At 54.9% G+C, this 16,750-nt stretch overlaps 1 protein-coding gene across 2 annotated transcripts in view; it reads right to left on the reverse strand.

Moving 5' to 3' along the window:
• Positions 1 to 5,378: 5,378 nt before the first annotated feature.
• The window catches only part of ARHGEF10L (Rho guanine nucleotide exchange factor 10 like), a 34,495-nt gene continuing 23,123 nt past the window's right edge, over positions 5,379 to 16,750 (reverse strand). For both annotated transcript variants that reach the window (XM_064396902.1, XM_064396903.1), the window contains 9 exons: positions 16,554 to 16,654; positions 15,528 to 15,649; positions 14,672 to 14,758; positions 13,957 to 14,177; positions 12,326 to 12,480; positions 9,749 to 9,891; positions 9,144 to 9,318; positions 7,714 to 7,836; positions 5,379 to 6,323 (listed from right to left, as the gene is read on the reverse strand). In XM_064396902.1, coding sequence (XP_064252972.1) covers positions 5,833 to 6,323; positions 7,714 to 7,836; positions 9,144 to 9,318; positions 9,749 to 9,891; positions 12,326 to 12,480; positions 13,957 to 14,177; positions 14,672 to 14,758; positions 15,528 to 15,649; positions 16,554 to 16,654 — 1,618 coding nt within the window. In that variant the 3' untranslated portion in view covers positions 5,379 to 5,832. The remainder of the gene's footprint in view (positions 6,324 to 7,713; positions 7,837 to 9,143; positions 9,319 to 9,748; positions 9,892 to 12,325; positions 12,481 to 13,956; positions 14,178 to 14,671; positions 14,759 to 15,527; positions 15,650 to 16,553; positions 16,655 to 16,750) is intronic.

Raw genomic sequence — 16,750 nt, forward strand, 5'->3', positions numbered from 1 at the left:
TCTCCTTCATTTTTCACCTGCCTGGGAGGAAAACTCAGCAATTTCAGGTCCTGCTGTCCCCCTGATCCAGGACTGGGATGCTCAGAGCCCCCAAATCCTGATCCTTTAATCCAGGACTTGGATATTGGGACAACTCCAGGTTCCAGGACTGGGATGTTCGGAGCCCCCTGATCCAATGTCCCCCCTTAAATCCCACTGTCCCTACAATCCAGGACTTGGATGTTTGGACAACCCAGATCCCAGAATCCCCCTCCCACACTGGGATTTTGATGATCAGACACCCCCAGGTCGCAATGTTCCCCAAAATCCCAATGTCCCCCTAAATCTCGGTGTCCCTTCATCCCAGGACATGGAAGCTCAAACTCCCCAACCCAAATTTTCCCCCATCCCAGGACATGGATGCTTAAACCTGAATGTCTGTATTTTGGTGGCTCCACCTGCTGGAAGAGGCTCATGGACATCTCCCAAATCCCCATTCCTGAGCAGGAGGTGTGGGAATGGTCCAAATCCATGGAATACAGCAGGGACGGGGCTAAAGAAGGGGGGAAATCCCTTAAAATCCAGTGACTCTGAAATAATGAGGGGGATTTTTTTCCTTAAGGAATGGGAGGAAACTGGGAGCAGCTGGACACCAAAGGGACTCGAGCCTTGTCCTCAAACTCCTTGAGGAATTTCAATGTCCATGGTGGGGATTGCTGGATCTGCTGGCATCTGGATGGAGTGATGCAGGACCAACCAGAGGCTCCCAACCCTTGGGAATTCATCAAGGAAATCTGGGAATTGCTCCATAAACTCTTGGAGCCTGCAATAAAAAAATTAAAACACCGACAGCTCTGCTGTGTAAACATGGCCAAGAAAACCAGGATTGGGAATGCGGAGGGGGAAATGATCCCACAATGCTTTTGTTTCCCTGATTTTTCCCAGAAAACAGCACCAAGAAACCCAGGAAAGGAGCGACGCCTTCCAGCCACATTCCAGACTCATCCAAGGACCGGTGGCTCCGTCTCCCGCAGGAGAAGGGCGAGGGGGGTTTATTTTAAATCCCTTTCCTGCCCTAATCCATGTGACGCTAATCAGGGATCCGGCCCCTTGGGAATCAATGATTAATGGAGTTAAATTTAGCGGGAGCTTGCCGGAGTTAAATTAGGCGCCATGCATAAAACATCACAGCTCCTCGTTAGCACGGCTAATTACACTAATGGGGGGTGCTCACGCGGGCCTGGAATTAGGGATGGACCTCCCGACCTCCTCCCAGCTGCCCAAATCCGTGGTGGAGCTGGGAAAGAGCCTGGCCTGGAGCCTTAATGAGAAGGTAATTAGCACACAATTAATGCTCAAGGGTGGGGGTGAAGGGGGGCTCGGACATCCCGGAGGTCCAGAGTGTCCTGGGGATGGGTTTGTCCCACCCCCACAGGCTTGGGGGGTTGAGGACAACATTCCCAAGTGTTGGGATGAGGGGTTGGTGCAGCACGTGGCCCCTTATCCCAATGGGGGATTGGGATTGACATCAGTTATGGGTTTCCTCCACTGTGGGTTTGCCATGGGGTCAAGCTCCATGATGGGCTGGGGGTCTGGTCATGGATCCACCATTCCCAAAGATTGGGATCAGGGTTTGGATCCCAATGGGGGCGTTGGGATTGACATCAGTTATGGGTTTCCTCCACTGTGGATTTGCCATGGGGTCAAAAACCATGATTGGTGGGGGTCTGGTCATGGATCCACCATTCCCAAGGATTGGGATCAGGGTTTGTTGTGGCACATGGCTCCTTCTCTCAATGGGATCAGCATCACTATGGGTTTGCCATGGGGCCATCATCATTATGGGTTGGCTTTGGCCAGTGGCACAGCCATGATTCCAACATCTCCTTCCACCATGGCTGTAATTCCAACATCCCCTTCCAGTGTGGCCATCATTCCAACATCCATCATTCCACCATGGCCGTAATTCCAACATCCCCTTCCACCATGGTCATAATTCCAACATCCCCTTCCACCACGGCCATCATTCCAACAGCCATGGCTCCAACATCCCATTCCACTGTGTCCATCATTCCAACATGGCCATCATTCCAACATTCCAACATCCATTATTCCAACATCCATCATTCCAACATGGCCACCATTCCAACATCCATCATTCCAACATGGCCACCATTCCAACATCCATCATTCCAACATGGCCACAATTCCAATACCCATCATCCCAGCATCCACCATTCCAACATCCATCATTCCAATGCCCACCATTCCAACATTCATCATTCCAACATCCATCATTCCAACGTCCACCATTCCACCATGGCCACCGTTCCAACATCCACCATTCCAACGTGACCACCATTGCAACCTCCACCATTCCAACATCCCCTTCCAGCACCGCCATTGCTGTTTCCTCAGCCCAGCCTCCCAAAATCCCTGGGATCCCGCAGCTCCCGGCCTTGCTGCTTCCCCATCATCTTCGCAGCCTCCTGGTCACTCACCAGCTCCAAGGGAGGCGATTCCAGAGCCCAAATCCAGCAGGAGAAGGAGGGAGAAGGCGAAGCCGTCAGCATTTACGAGCGGTTCCTCCAAACCCAGCGCAGGGAACACAAATCCGGCTGTAATTAATCCCATTATCTTGGGAAGAGGAGCTGCGGAGCTCGGAGAGGGTTGTCAAAAACCAGGAATCCGGTCAGGATAAGCCCCTGGGGGAGTTTAAGCTCGGACAGGCACCAGCTCTAAGCTGGTTTTGGGGGAGATTGGAGTGACAGGGGAATAAAGATGAGAGGACTTCGTCCTGGAGCAGGAAAATCCAGGAATGATTAATCGACCTCCCTTTTCCTTAAGGAATGAGACAAAAATAACCCAAAAAGGCCTCAGCAGCAGCTCCGTTGAATCCCCTGCAAAGCCCAAGCCAGGGGTGGGAGTGGGATGGAATGTGGGATAGCTGAGGGAATGTGGGATATCCTGTGGAGTGTGGGATGTCCAATGGAATGGGGGATGTCCGATGGAATGGGGGATGTCCGATGGAATGGGGGACGTCTGCGTGTCTCCCACCCAAGGATCCACATCCTGCCCCGCAGAGCCACTCCACATCCCAAAGATCCTTCAGGAGAGGCATTTGGGGGCAGGAAAGGCTTTTTCAGCGAGCCCGGGGGATGAGGTTGGATTCCAGGGCCGGAGCAGGATCTGGAATGTTCCCAGCTCCCTCAGCTTCTCCCCTTGGCACCCTTTGCTGGCAGAGCCCAACTCCCAGGAAGAGCAGGGAACAATGATCCCTGATTGAGGCAGCTGCCTCTGGAAACTTGGAAAATGCTTCCAAGGAGCTCCAGATCCCAGGAACAAGACCTGGAGCGATCCCTGTCCAACTTTTCCATCCCCAGTTCCCACCAGCACACAGATGGAGCCAGAGAGCAGTTCACATGGAAGTGCTTCCTTGGGAAGAGCAGCCAGGAGGAAAACGCTTGGAATTTCCTCTGCATCCCTGTTTTTAGCCCAGGAGAGCATGGAGAGCTGGGATAAGCAGGACAGGGACCTCCTCAGCAGGGAGTGGAAAACTTGGGAAGGACAAATTCTGCTCAAGGAAGGGGAAAAACTCATCCGAGGGTAAAATACTGCTGGATTTTTCCCCTGAAATTGCCTCTGCTCCCTAGGAACCCATACTGGAAATCCTGGGAAGGTTTTCCAAATAGGATGAGCCCCCAAGAGCTTCAGACACTCCAGTTTCCAACCCAACCTTGTACGGAAGCTACGTAAATTCTTCCATAGCCCATTTTGGGAGTGAAATATTCCTGGATTTCTCCCCTAAAATTGGCTCTGCTCCCTATTTATTGATCTTGGAAATCCAGGGAAGGTTTTCCAAGCAACATGAGCCCTCACAAGTTGCAGATTCTAACCCCTTGCATGGAAGGCAGGAAAGCTCAGCCCACCTTGGGGGTGAAATATTCCTGGATTTCCCCCCTAGAATTGGCTTTGCTTCCTGTGAACCCACACGGGAAATCCTGGGAAGGTTTTCCAAAGGGGATCAGCCCCCACAAGTCATGGACACTCCGGTTTCCAGCCTCTCCATGCATGGAAAGTATGGAATTGCCCCTCCTTGCATGGAGTACTTAGAAGCTCTGCCCACCTTGGGGGTGAAATATTCCTGGCTTTCTCCCCTAGAATTGGCTCTGCTCCCTCTCTACCCACATTGAAACCCTGGGAAGTTTTTCCAAACAGGATGAGCCCTCATGAGTCCCATTCCCAACCCCTCATCCCACGGAATTCCCAGGAGCCGCTGCCGCCTGCGGAGCTCGTCAATCAGCCCCGAATGCAGCCAACGTTGATTATTTTTAGCCAGGGCTGCTGCGGTGTTTGTGCGCAGGAATCAGACCATGAAATCCCTGGATCCGGAGCATTCCCAGCTCTCTGACGCCCGGAGCAGCTGAGCCGTGCCGGGGTGAGGCGTTAAAAGCCTCGAGTGTCACTCGATGCCACCTGACGTCCCCAAGGCGGGCGACGCAGCCGGTGTTGGACACGGGACCCCCGGGGCAGGCAGGAGCGGGGCCTGCCCTGGAATCAACCCCCTGACCGGAATTCCCAGCCTGGAATGGGAAATGTGGGAAGAGCAGAGCTGGCCTCAGACAATCCAGCTCGGTGCCCGGCTCAGAGGGAGCGGGAGCAACAAATCCGATTTTCTTTGGGATCGTTTCAGCCCCTGGAGCCGGATCGGCCCTGCGGGGGCGGCGGCTGCTCCGTGGATTCCAAGGATGCAGCGAGAGCTGGGATGAGGAGAGGGGAGTATCCCTGAGAAGGTTGGGATGAGGATGGAGGGAATATCCCTGAGAAGGTTGGGATGAGGATGGAGGGAATATCCCTGAGAGGGTTGGGATGAGGAGGGAATATCCCTGAGAAGGTTGGGATGAGGATGGAATATCCCTGAGAGGGCTGGGATGAGGATGGAATATCCATCAGCAGTTCCCATTCCAGGGCTCGGGAGTATCCGTCCCATCCCTGGGATGCTCCCCATGGAATCCCCATTACAGGCGGGAATGGATCCAGTCCCAGGGTGAGTTTCCGACTCCCTGGGATGGGATTTCTCCAGTGCCGATGGAGAGGGCAAAAATAGAGGAATGAGGGATGGATTTTCCCTCCATCCCACCCCATTCCCAGTGGGAAAAGAGGAAATTTTGGGCGTTTTTACCTGATTTTTAAGATGTGCAGCTCCAAGGGGGTGCATCAGAATCCCAGAATTCCGGGATGGGTTGGAATCATCTGGAAGCTCATCCCATTCCATTGGAAACCTGTATTCCTGGGCTGCTCCAAGCCCCATCCTGGAGCATTCCCAGGGAAGCAGAACCCTTGGAATGCTGCTCCCAAATCCCAGAAAAGCCCCGAAGCCACAAACCAAGGAAACCACAGCCATTCCTATGGGATTTATTTCCACGCTTCCCCTGTTTTCCTTTCCTTGGGAAGCCGAGCGGGCTCGGCTCCCAAATCCAGGGGATTTCAGTATGGAAGATCCTCAAATTCCCAGCTGGGAACAGAAGTGGATATTGCAGCCGGAGCCGCTTTTTCGGGAGCTGCTCCCGCTCTTCCCGGCATTCCCAATATATACAGATTCCTTCTTTTTACAGGTAATAATTTACAGCCTATTTATAATCCAGGGATTTCTATCTCTAGGGATTACCCACACACACACACACACACACGCAGGGAAACCGGGCAAACCCCGCCGCTCCCAACTCCCGATCCGCTGGATCTGGGGGAGAATCCCGCGTTTTTTCCCAGTTTTTTTCCTCGCAGCGGCTCAAGCGCCGCTCCCGGGAATTCGGGGGACTCCTGAGGTAGGAAATTCGGGAATTCCAGGCGGGCTCAGAGCGCCAGCGGGAGCTGCCAGATGAGCAGGGAGCTGTCGGCGGCTCCGGAGCGGCGCGCGGATTCCGCCCGGAAATCCCGGTACCCGCGGCCTCCGGACACGATGGCCACGGAGGAGATTTCCTTGCGGGAAGAATCCCGGGAGCAGGGCCGGCTCCGCACCCACACGTCGGGATCGTCGGCCAGCTCGTAGATGGATCCATCCTCCTCGGCGTGTCCCGGCGTTCCCGGCGTTCCCGGTGCCGCTTCCCGCACGGAGAGCAGCTGCCCGGGCAGGTGGGCCGTGGAGCGCAGCCGGTATTGTAACAAAATCCCTTTTTTCCGCATTTCCCGCGGCTGGAGCCCCTCCGGATCCGGGGATTTCTCCTCCTCGGCCTCGTCGGGCTCGTCCTGCTCGGCCCGGAGGGCGTCGGGGGCCAAAGTGCTCAGAGCCAGCGCCAGGAACTGCACGGGGCCGGCGTGGCCGTTCAGGGACACCATCCCCTTCCCTGGAAAACAGCGGGATCGGCTGGGAACGGGAACGAAACAGCGGGATGGGAACGGAAACAGCGGGATTGGGCTGGGAATGGGAACAGAAACAGCAGGATGGGAATGGAAACAGCGGGATTGGGCTGGGAATGGGAACGGGAACAGCGGGATGGGAATGGAAACAGCGGGATTGGGATGGGAATGGGAACAGAAACAGCAGGATGGGAATGGAAACAGCAGGATTGGGCTGGGAATGGGAACGGGAACAGCGGGATGGGAATGGAAACAGCGGGATGGGAACGGAAACAGCGGGATTGGGATGGGAATGGGAAAGGGAACAGCAGGATGGGAACAGAAACAGCGGGATTGGGATGGGAATGGGAACAGAAACAGCAGGATGGGAATGGAAACAGCGGGATTGGGCTGGGAATGGGAACGGGAACAGCGGGATGGGAATGGAAACAGCGGGATGGGAACGGAAACAGCGGGATTGGGATGGGAATGGGAAAGGGAACAGCAGGATCAGGATGGGAATGAGACTGGGGATGGGAACAGAAACAGCGGGATCGGCTGGGAATGGGAACGAAACAGCGGGATGGGAACGGAAACAGCGGGATTGGGCTGGGAATGGGAACAGAAACAGTGGGATGGGAATGGAAACAGCGGGATCGGCTGGGAATGGGAACGGAAACAGCGGGATAAGGATGGGAATGAGACTGGGGATGGGAACGGAAACAGCAGGATGGGAACAGAAACAGCGGGATTGGGCTGGGAACGGGAACGGAAACAGCGGGATGGGAATGGAAACAGCGGGATTGGGCTGGGAATGGGAACAGCGGGATCAGGATGGGAATGAGCCCAAGAATGGGCTGGGAATAGGAAAAGTGGAATTGGGATGGGAGTGAGCTGGGAATAAGCTGGGAGCTGTTGGGAATAGGCTGTGAATGGAAACAATGGGATTGGGATGGGAACAAGCTGGGAAGGGGCTGGGAATGGCACTGTTTTTGGGGAATGGCATTATTTTTTGGGAATGGCGCTGGTTTCTGGGAATGGGCGCCGTTTTTTGGGAATGGCGCTGTTTTTTGCGAACAACACCACTTTTGGAAACAATGCCCTTTTTTGGTAACAATGCTGTTTTTTGGGAACAGCACTGTTTTTTGGGAACAGCACTGTTTTTTGGGAACAGCACTGTTTTTTGGAGACAATGCCGTTTTTAGGAATAGCACTGGTTTTTGGGAATGGCGCTGTTTTTTGGGAATGGCGCTGTTTTTTGGGAATGGCGCTGTTTTTTGGGAATGGGCGCTGTTTTTTGGGAATGGCACTGTTTTTTGGGAATGGTGCCGTTTCTCCGGGATTGGTGCTGTTTCTCCAGGAACATCGCCACTTTCCCGGGAAGGCTGCGGGGCTCACCGGTGATTTTCGGGATGCCCTCCAGGCGCGGCACGGGCAGCAGGACAATGATTCCCAGATCCGTCCCCACCCAGAGCGAGCCCTGGCACAGCAGGAGGCTGGTGACGCGCACGAGCTTCTGCCCTGCAGTGGGAAAAGCCAGGAAAAACCAGGATCAGGGAGAATCCCACAGCCCAGCCAGCCATGGATTCCATAGGGATCAGCCTCGGGAAGATCCCGGCAGATCCACACCCAGAGGGGAGCACTGGGAACAGAAAGGAATTAAAAGAGGAAAAAGAAGAAGTGGGAGAAAAGCGAGATTCCAACAGGAAATGAGGATTTTATGGGAAGGAGTTAGCGGGAGTTGGGAAAGTGACAAAGCCAGGGAAAGACGTAAATCCAAGGAAAGATTAACTCAGGGAAAGAGAGAAGTCCAGGGAAAGGTTAACTCAGGGAAAGAGAGAAATCCAGGGAAAGATTAACTCAGGGAAAGAGAGAAATCCAGGGAAAGGTTAACTCAGGGAAAGAGAGAAATCCAGGGAAAGGTTAACTCAGGGAAAGAGAGAAATCCAGGGAAAGATGAATCCAAGGAAAGTGATCAATCCTGGGAAGTTGGTAAATCCATGGCGCTGTGGCTCATGAAGGAGCTGCCACATTCCAGAGGGTTTGGGAGCAGGAGTTCAAATGGATTTAATCCCAACGCTCCTGCCCGGGAATGCAGGGATGGGAGGGATATCAGGATAGGCCCAGAAAAAGAGGGAAAAGGGGAAAAACCAAGGAATTACCCAAGTCTGGTGCTCAGAACTAATGAAGGGATTACGGAGCTGTGGAGAGGGAATGAGGCTGGGATAACCCAGAGAGAGAGTGGGAATGAGGCTGGATAACCTGGAGTGGGACAGGGATGGGGAATGCAGATGGGATCACGGAACAAATCTGGGATCCAGAGATGCAGATGGGATCACAGAACAAATCTGGGATCCAGGGAAGGGATCAGGACACGGAGTTGGGATCCAGGGATGGGATCATAGGACAAAGTCGGGATCCAGGGATGGGATCATGGGACACAATTCCTGCCCAGCTCCATCCCTGCCCTATTCCTTGGGCAAGCCACGGATCCTGGTGGGACACCCTGGGGTGCCCCATTCCCTGATTCTCCTTGGATCCATTAATTAATCCCCCACATTAGCTGTTAATGAGGATCCCACTGGGCAGCAGGAAGGTCCCATTCCCTAATTCCCTATGGATTCATAAATGAACTCCCACCCCTCATTAGTGCTGATTGGGGTCTCACCGGGCAGCAGGGTGGTCCCATTTCTGGATTCCTCATGGATCCATTAATTAATGACCCTAATCAATCATTAATTGCCCACTGGGCAGCAGCAGGGTGGTCCCATTCCCTGATTCCCCCTGAATCACTAATTAACGACTCTAATTAATGGTTAATTGCTCACCGGGCAGCAGCAGGGTGGTCCTGGTGGCCACGTTGATCTCCTGGAGGTGCTCCTGGGTCTCCGTGTGGAACAGGCGGATGGAGGAGCCCTCGGCAAAGGCCATCCAGACCCCGCTGCCCGCCCGCACCATCAGCGTCACCGCTGCCGCGGGCTCCGGGTGCGCCTCGAAACAGTGCTGGGGGATTCCCAACATTCCCGGGATTACCGACATTCCCAACATTCCCAAAACTCCCAGAATTCCTGCTCTGGGAGCACAGAGCTCTACCAGGAATTCAGCTCCCAGCCCTCCCCGCCAGAACCCAGCCCCACTCCAAGGCCCTTCCAGGGCATTTTCCCATTCCCATTCTTGTTCCTGTTCCCATTCCCACTCCCATTCTTCTTCCTCTTCTTGTTCCATTCCCATTCCTGATCCCATTCCTGTCCCTGTTCCTACTCCTATTCCTGTTCCTATTCCCATTCTCATTCTCATTCCTGTACCTGTTCCCGATCCCATTCCTGTTCCCACTCCCATTCCTATTCCCATTCCCATTCTTCTTCCTTTTCCCTCTCCCCTTCCCATTCCCACTCCCACTCCCACCCTCTCCCCGTTCCCGCTGTTGCCGTACCTGGCTCTGCAGCTCGGGAGTCCCCAGGACGCTGACGAGGTTCTGGGAGCTGGCCCAGAGCGACTCCTCCAGCGCCAGCAGCGCCCGCACGGGGCCCGGCCCCACGCGGAGCATCCGCACCGAGCCCGCGTCCCACAGACCCTCTGGAACGGGATCACCGGGAATGGGGTCAGGAATGGGGTCAGGGAATGGCCCCGGCCCCACCCGGACCATCCGCACCGAGCCTGCGTCCCACAGACCCTCTGGAACGGGATCACCGGGAATGGGGTCAGGAATGGGGTAACAGGGAACAGGAAAACATGGAATGGGAAAACATGGAACAGGATAATGGCAACAGAATAACAGGGAATGGGATAATGGGGAATGGAATATCAGGAAACAGGAAATGAGATAACAACAAAAAACGGGATAACGGGGATTGGGTAAAGGGAACGGGATAACAGGAAAAACACAGAACACTCAGCACACATGGAACAGGGTAACGGAAAACAGGGAATGCTGAGCACACGTGGAGTGGGATACCAGGGAAAACAGGGAATGCTGAGCACACGTGGAGTGGGATACCAGGGAAAACAGGGAATGCTGGGCACACGTGGAATAGGATATCACACATGGAATGGGATACCAGGGAAAACAGGGAATGCTGAGCACACGTGGAGTGGGATACCAGGGAAAACAGGGAATGCTGAGCACACGTGGAATGGGATATCATGGAAAAGGGAAAACGAGAAACTCAGCACACCTGGGAAGCTCTGGGTGCAGCTGAGCTCCCCCAGGAGTCACCAGGAGGGTCATTCCCACTTCCCAACATTCCCAAAATTCCCTTTTCCCACCGCACATGGCACTGGAGCGGGGAAGGAGTGGCTACCTCCACCCTGAGGGCTCCTTGGAAAAGCCCAAATTCCCTTTTTTTAACGGATTTGCTCCGGAAGGGCCATTCTGGGCCAATCCTGAGGATCCGGGAGCAGCTGGATCGGGATGAATCCAAGGCCAGAGGCTCTGATCCATCGGCACTTTCCCTCTTTTTATTCCCAATCCTTATTTTTGTATCCAAACCCTCAGATCCCAGGAATTCGGAGCCTTTGGATGCTCCAAGCCCTGCTCCCAGCATATCCCAGTTTCCAGGGAAAAAAAGCAATTCCAGGGAAGCTCATTCTTCCAAAAAAATCGGGATGAGGTTAAGAAGTCCCCCCCGCGGCTGCTGTTTAATCAATTAAAATTAATTAAATCCCTTTAATTGGCTCCCAGCGTTGCCATCACTTGGGAGAGGGGATGGGCACGATCCCAAAAATCCCAGTTTAGGGGGATTCAGTGGCTCAGGACTGAGCCAGGTGCTGCTTCCTGCAGCTCTTCCTGGAGAAAACCCAGAACTGTGTCCGAAAATTCCGCCGGATTCCCGGCTCTCCCCAACCCCCTAGCGATGAAAACAGGGAATTTCCCAACCCAGGAATTCCTGCAGGAGAGTCACAGCAGGATGGGACCTCAGCCTGAGCCAAATCCCAGGAAAACGACCCCAAAATCCAGGGAAAAAAGGGAATTTTCCACTGGGGGAGGGGGGGGTTGGGCAGAACAACGCCATTTCCAGCCCCAACACCGGGAATTTTGGGAAGGCGAAAATTCCCATTCCTTGTGATCCCACCCTGGATCTTGCAGCAGCCCCTCTCCAGGACCATTTCCCCAAGGTTTTCCCCCAAAATGAGTTTCTTTGGATCCACCATGGGAAAATTAGATTTTCCTTATCTGGGGCTGCCAAGGGAAGGGGAAAATATTGGGAAAACAAAGGAAAAATGGGGATTTATCCAAAATGGGAAATCCTCAATGGGATTTATCCAGAGAGGACATCCTAAATGGGAATTTATTCCAATCCCAATAGGATATCCCAAATATCGATGCTAAATATGGATCCGTCCTGATGAGATACCCTAAATGGGGATTTTTCCTAAAGGGGGATTTATCCTAAAGGGGGATTTATCCCAATCCCAATGGGATATCCTAAAGGGGTATTTATCTTAAAGGGGGATTTATCCTAAATGGGGATCCATCTCAATCCCAATGGGATATCCTAAACAGGGATTCATCCCAAACCATGTGGGATATTCTAAAGAGGGATTTATCCTAAATGGGGATCCATCTCAATCCCAATGGGATATCCTAAACAGGGATTCATCCCAAACCATGTGGGATATTCTAAAGAGGGATTTATCCTAAACGGGGATCCATCTCAATCCCGATGGGATATCCTAAACAGGGATTCATCCCAATCCCAATGGGATAACCCAAACATGGATCAATCCCAATCCTGATGAGATACCCCAAACAGGGACCCACCCCAATCCCAACGGGATTTCTTAAGCAGGGATTCATCCCAATCGCTGTGGGTTATCCTAAAAGGGCATTTATCCCAATCCCAACGGGATAACCCAAACACGGATCCATCCCAATCCTGACAGGATTCATCCCAATCCCTGTGGGTTATCCTAAAGGGGCGTTTATCCCAATCCCAACGGGATTTCCCAAACAGGGCTCCACCCCAGTCCCTCTGGGGTTTGTCCCTCACGCGGGGTGCCGGGCGCTCACCGTGGTTGCGGGGGAAGGCGGCCACGCTGCCGTCCTGCAGCCCGGCCAGCAGGAACGCGGGGCTGTTCCGCAGGCACAGCACGGGCACCGCGCCCGGCACGCGGCAGCGCTGCAGCACCGGCGTCCCCACTGCCACCGCCCCGAACACCAGCAGGCTGCGGGACAGGGGAGCAGCGGGGTCAGCGTCGGCCCCGAGCGCGGGGAGAGAACGGGATCGGGATTGGGATCGGGATCGGAGCGTGGGGAGAGAACGGGATTGGCACTGGGATCGGGATCGGAGCGTGGGGAGAGAACGGGATTGGCACTGGGATTGGGATCAGAGCGCGGGGAGAGAACGGGATCAGCATTGGGATCGGGATCACAGCGTGGGGAGGGAATGGGATTGGGACTGGGATCGGAGCATGGGGGAGAACCCGGGATCGGCATTGGGATTGGGATCGGCCCTGGAGTGCAGGGAGAGAATGGGATTGGCATTGGGACTGGGATCAGAGCGCGAGGAGAGAATGGGATCGGCATTGGGATCACAGCATGGGGAGAGAACGGGATTGGCACTGGGATTAGGATAGGAGCACGGGGAGAGAATGGGATCGGCATTGGGATCGGGATCGGAGCACAGGGAGAGAACCCAGGATCGGCATTGGGATTGGGTTCGGAGTGCAGGGAGAGAACAGGATCGGCATTGGGATTGGGATCAGAGCATGGGGAGAGAACAGGATCGGCATTGGGATTGGGATCGGAGTGTGGGGAGAGAACCCGGGATCGGCACTGGGATCAGCCCCAGAGCACCAGGAGGGAATGAGATCGGGATTATTTGGATCAGCCCTGGAACCCAGGGAGAGAACCCAGGATCGGCATTGGGATTGGCCCCAGAGCGTGGGGAGAGAACGGGATCGGCACTGGGATCAGGATCAGCCCCAGAGCACAGGGAGAGAACCCAGGATTGGCACTGGGATCAGGATCAGAGTGCTGGGAGAGAACCCAGGATTGGCACTGGGATCAGCCCCAGAGCACGGGAAGAGAACCCGTGACTGACATTGGGATTGGGATCGGCCCTGCAGCTCCAGGAGACAGTGGGATCAGGGCTGGGATTCGGGATCAGTCCCGCAGCGCAAGCAGGGAGCAGGATTGGGATCAGCCCCAGAGTGCACGGAGAGAGTGGGGTCGGGGCTGGGATTTGGGATCAGGATTGGCCCCGCAGCACCAGGAGAGAGTGGGATCGGGATCAAGACTGGCCCCGTAGCATGGGGGAGAGAACGGGATCAGGATCGGGATCAGCCCCCGAGTGCGGGGAGAGAGCAGGATCAGGATTGGGATCGGCCCTGGAGCGCGGGCAGGAAGCAGGGCCGGGATCAGGATCGGCCCCACAGCGTGGGGAGGGAGCGGGGTGGGAGATGGGATAGGGGCTGGGATTTGGGACAGGAGCTGGGATTCGGGATTGGAAATGAGATCTGGGATGGGAGCTGGGATTTGGGATCGGACCTGGGATTCAGGATGGGAGCTGGGATTCAGGATCGGAGCTGGGATTTGGAATGGCAGCTGGGATCCAGGACAGGGGCTGGGATCCGGGATGGGAGCTGGGATTCGGGATGGGAGCTGGGATCCGGGATGGGAGCCGGGATCTGGGATCTCACCTCCCGTCCTGCAGCCCCAGGCACACTGCGGGGTGGGGGGCGTTGGAGGTCGGGTCCGGGGCCGTTCCCTGCTCCGCGGGATCCTCGGGATGCGGCTCCGGGATGAATTCCATGCACAGCACCGGGGCCGGCACCGGGAAGGATTTGACGGTTCGGGGCACGGAGCGGTTCAGGGAGAAGATCTCCACCTGCCCCCCTGCCCCCTCCTGCCCCCCTCCCACCTGCGGGAAAGTGGGAATCAGCATCCCGGGATTTGGGATTCTAGCCATCCCAAATCCCAAATAATCCCAAACCCCAGGATCCACTGGGGTTGTGCCCACACAGGGATCTCCACCTGACCCCCTGCCCCCTCCTGCCCCCCTCCACCTGCAGGGCAGGAAAACCAGGCAAGAGCATTCTGGGATTCCAGCCAGAGCCACCCCAAATCGCAGGATCTGTTATCCCCAATCCCAAACCCCATATCCCAAACCCCCAAATCCCAAATAACCCCAAATCCCAGGATCTGTTATCCCCAGTCCCAAACCCCATATCCCAAACCCCCAAATCCCAAATAACCCCAAATCCCAGGATCTGTTATCCCCAGTCCCAAACCCCATATCCCAAACCCCCAAATCCCAAATAACCCCAAATCCCAAATCCTGGGATCTGTTATCCCAAACTCCAAACCCCAAATGACCCCAAATCACCCCAACCCCGTGGTCTGGGCTCTGCTCACCCACAGGAAGCCCTGGGGCAGGGAGGTGCTGACAGCTGAGAACCCCAGGAGCGAGGAATGGACGGGATTGTGGACGGCAGCTCCGAGCTGTGGGAACCAAAATATTGGGACTGGGACCCAGCCCGGCTGCAATTCCCCAATTTCCCCCTTGGAATGCCCCAATCCCTGCCTTTTCCAGCCCCTCCACTGTGGGATTTCTGCTTTTCCACCCCAAAATCACCGATATGAAGGGACAGGGGATGGAAAACCTAAATCATCCCCAAGCAGGCAGGGGATCAGACAGAACCCCAAAATTCGGGATCTGGCTGCTATTCCCAAATTTCCCCCTTGGACTTCATCAATCCCTGCCTTTTCCAGCCCCTCCACTGGGGGATTTCTGCCTTTCCTCCCAAAATTGCTGCACCAGAGGGGAAGGGGATAGAGAACCCAAATTATCCCAAGCAGGCAGCATGTCAGGCAGATCCCAAAATTTGGGATCCAGCTGCTATTCCAAACTTTCCAGGCTGGACTGCCCCAATTCCTGCCTTTTCCATCCCCTCCAGGGTGGGATTTGTGCCTTTCCCAGCCGGATCTGAGAGTTTTCCCGTCCCTCAGGAATGGGATTTGTGCCCTTCCCAGCCGGATCCAGGGTTTTCCAGTCCCTCAGGAATGGGATTTGTGCCTTTCCCAGCTGGATCCGAGGGTTTTCCAGTCCCTCAGGAATGGGATTTGTGCCCTTCCCAGCTGGATCTGAGGGTTTTCCAGTCCCTCAGGAATGGGATTTGTGCCTTTCCCAGCTGGATCCAGGGTTTTCCAGTCCCTCAGGAATGGGATTTGTGCCCTTCCCAGCTGGATCCAGGGTTTTTCCAGCTCTCACCTGCAGGTCCAAGGCTTTGGAGGAGAAGGCTGGAATGTGGCAGGAGAGGATGGGGCACCAGAAGGGAGCTCGGCTCTTCCTGTCCTCGTCGGGGCAGAGCCAGCCCGGCTGGTTCTCGTCCCCTGTGGAAAACCAGGAGTGCTGGGATCACCTCCACCCCAAACTCCTCCCCTGGGATCCATCCCCACCCCAATCCACCATTTCCATGGATTTGGGATGCGCCTCATCCCCTTCATAGAATTATTGGTGTGCAGGGGGAAAAAAATCCCCAAAAAAACAAATTTAGGGGAAAAAAATTCCCTCACATCAGGCTGGGATGGGGTTGGGGTTCTGGCTCATGGATATGGGATTATCCAACCTCAGAAAGTCCCCAAACCTTCCCCAAAATCTTCCCAACCTCCTTCAAAACCTTCCAGATCTCCCCAATCTTTTCCAAAACCTCCCAGACCTTCTCCAAAAACTTCCAAAACCTTCTCCCAAACATCACAAACCTCCTCCAGAACCTCCCCAACCTTCTCAAAAAGTTCCCAAACCCTTCCCAGGACCTCCCAAACCTTCTGCAAAAAAACCCCAAAACCTTTCCCAAAGCCTCTCCAATCTTGCCCAGAACCTCCCCAAACCTCCAGCAGTTTCCAAAAACCTCCCCAACGTTGTCCAAAGCATCCCAAAATTTCCCCAGTACACTCAAACCTCCCAAACCTTTCCCAAAAACCTCTCCAACCTTCTCAGAACCTCCCCAAAACCTTCTCCAGAGCCTCCCCAACATTCCCCAAACTTCCCTAAAACCTCCCCAAACCTCCAGAACCTCCCCAACATCCCCCAAACTTCTCCAAACCTTCTCCAGAAACCTTCCAAACGTTCTCAGAAAAACCTCCCCAACCTTCTCAGAAAATTCCCAAACCTTCTCCACAAGCTTCCCCAAAGCGTCCCAAACCCTCTCCAGGACCTCCCCGCCCTCCTCCATCCCCTGGCTCCCGGTTTTTGCCCCTTTCCCGCTCCGGGATTCCCGGGAAGAGCAGGACTCACGCAGGCCGATCTTGGCCAGGTGCAGCCGGTTCACCCAGGAGATCTTGCTCAGGGGGCTGGGGGTGATGAACACCACCATGACACTGATGGGGCGCCCAGACCTGCGGGACACGGCGGCCTTCAGCCCCATCCTCATCATCCTCATCATTGTTATTTTCATCCCCATCATCCTCATCATCTTCATCCTCATCATCTTC

Source organism: Passer domesticus, chromosome 22 (assembly GCF_036417665.1).
Source record: "Passer domesticus isolate bPasDom1 chromosome 22, bPasDom1.hap1, whole genome shotgun sequence".
Lineage (NCBI taxonomy): Eukaryota > Metazoa > Chordata > Aves > Passeriformes > Passeridae > Passer > Passer domesticus.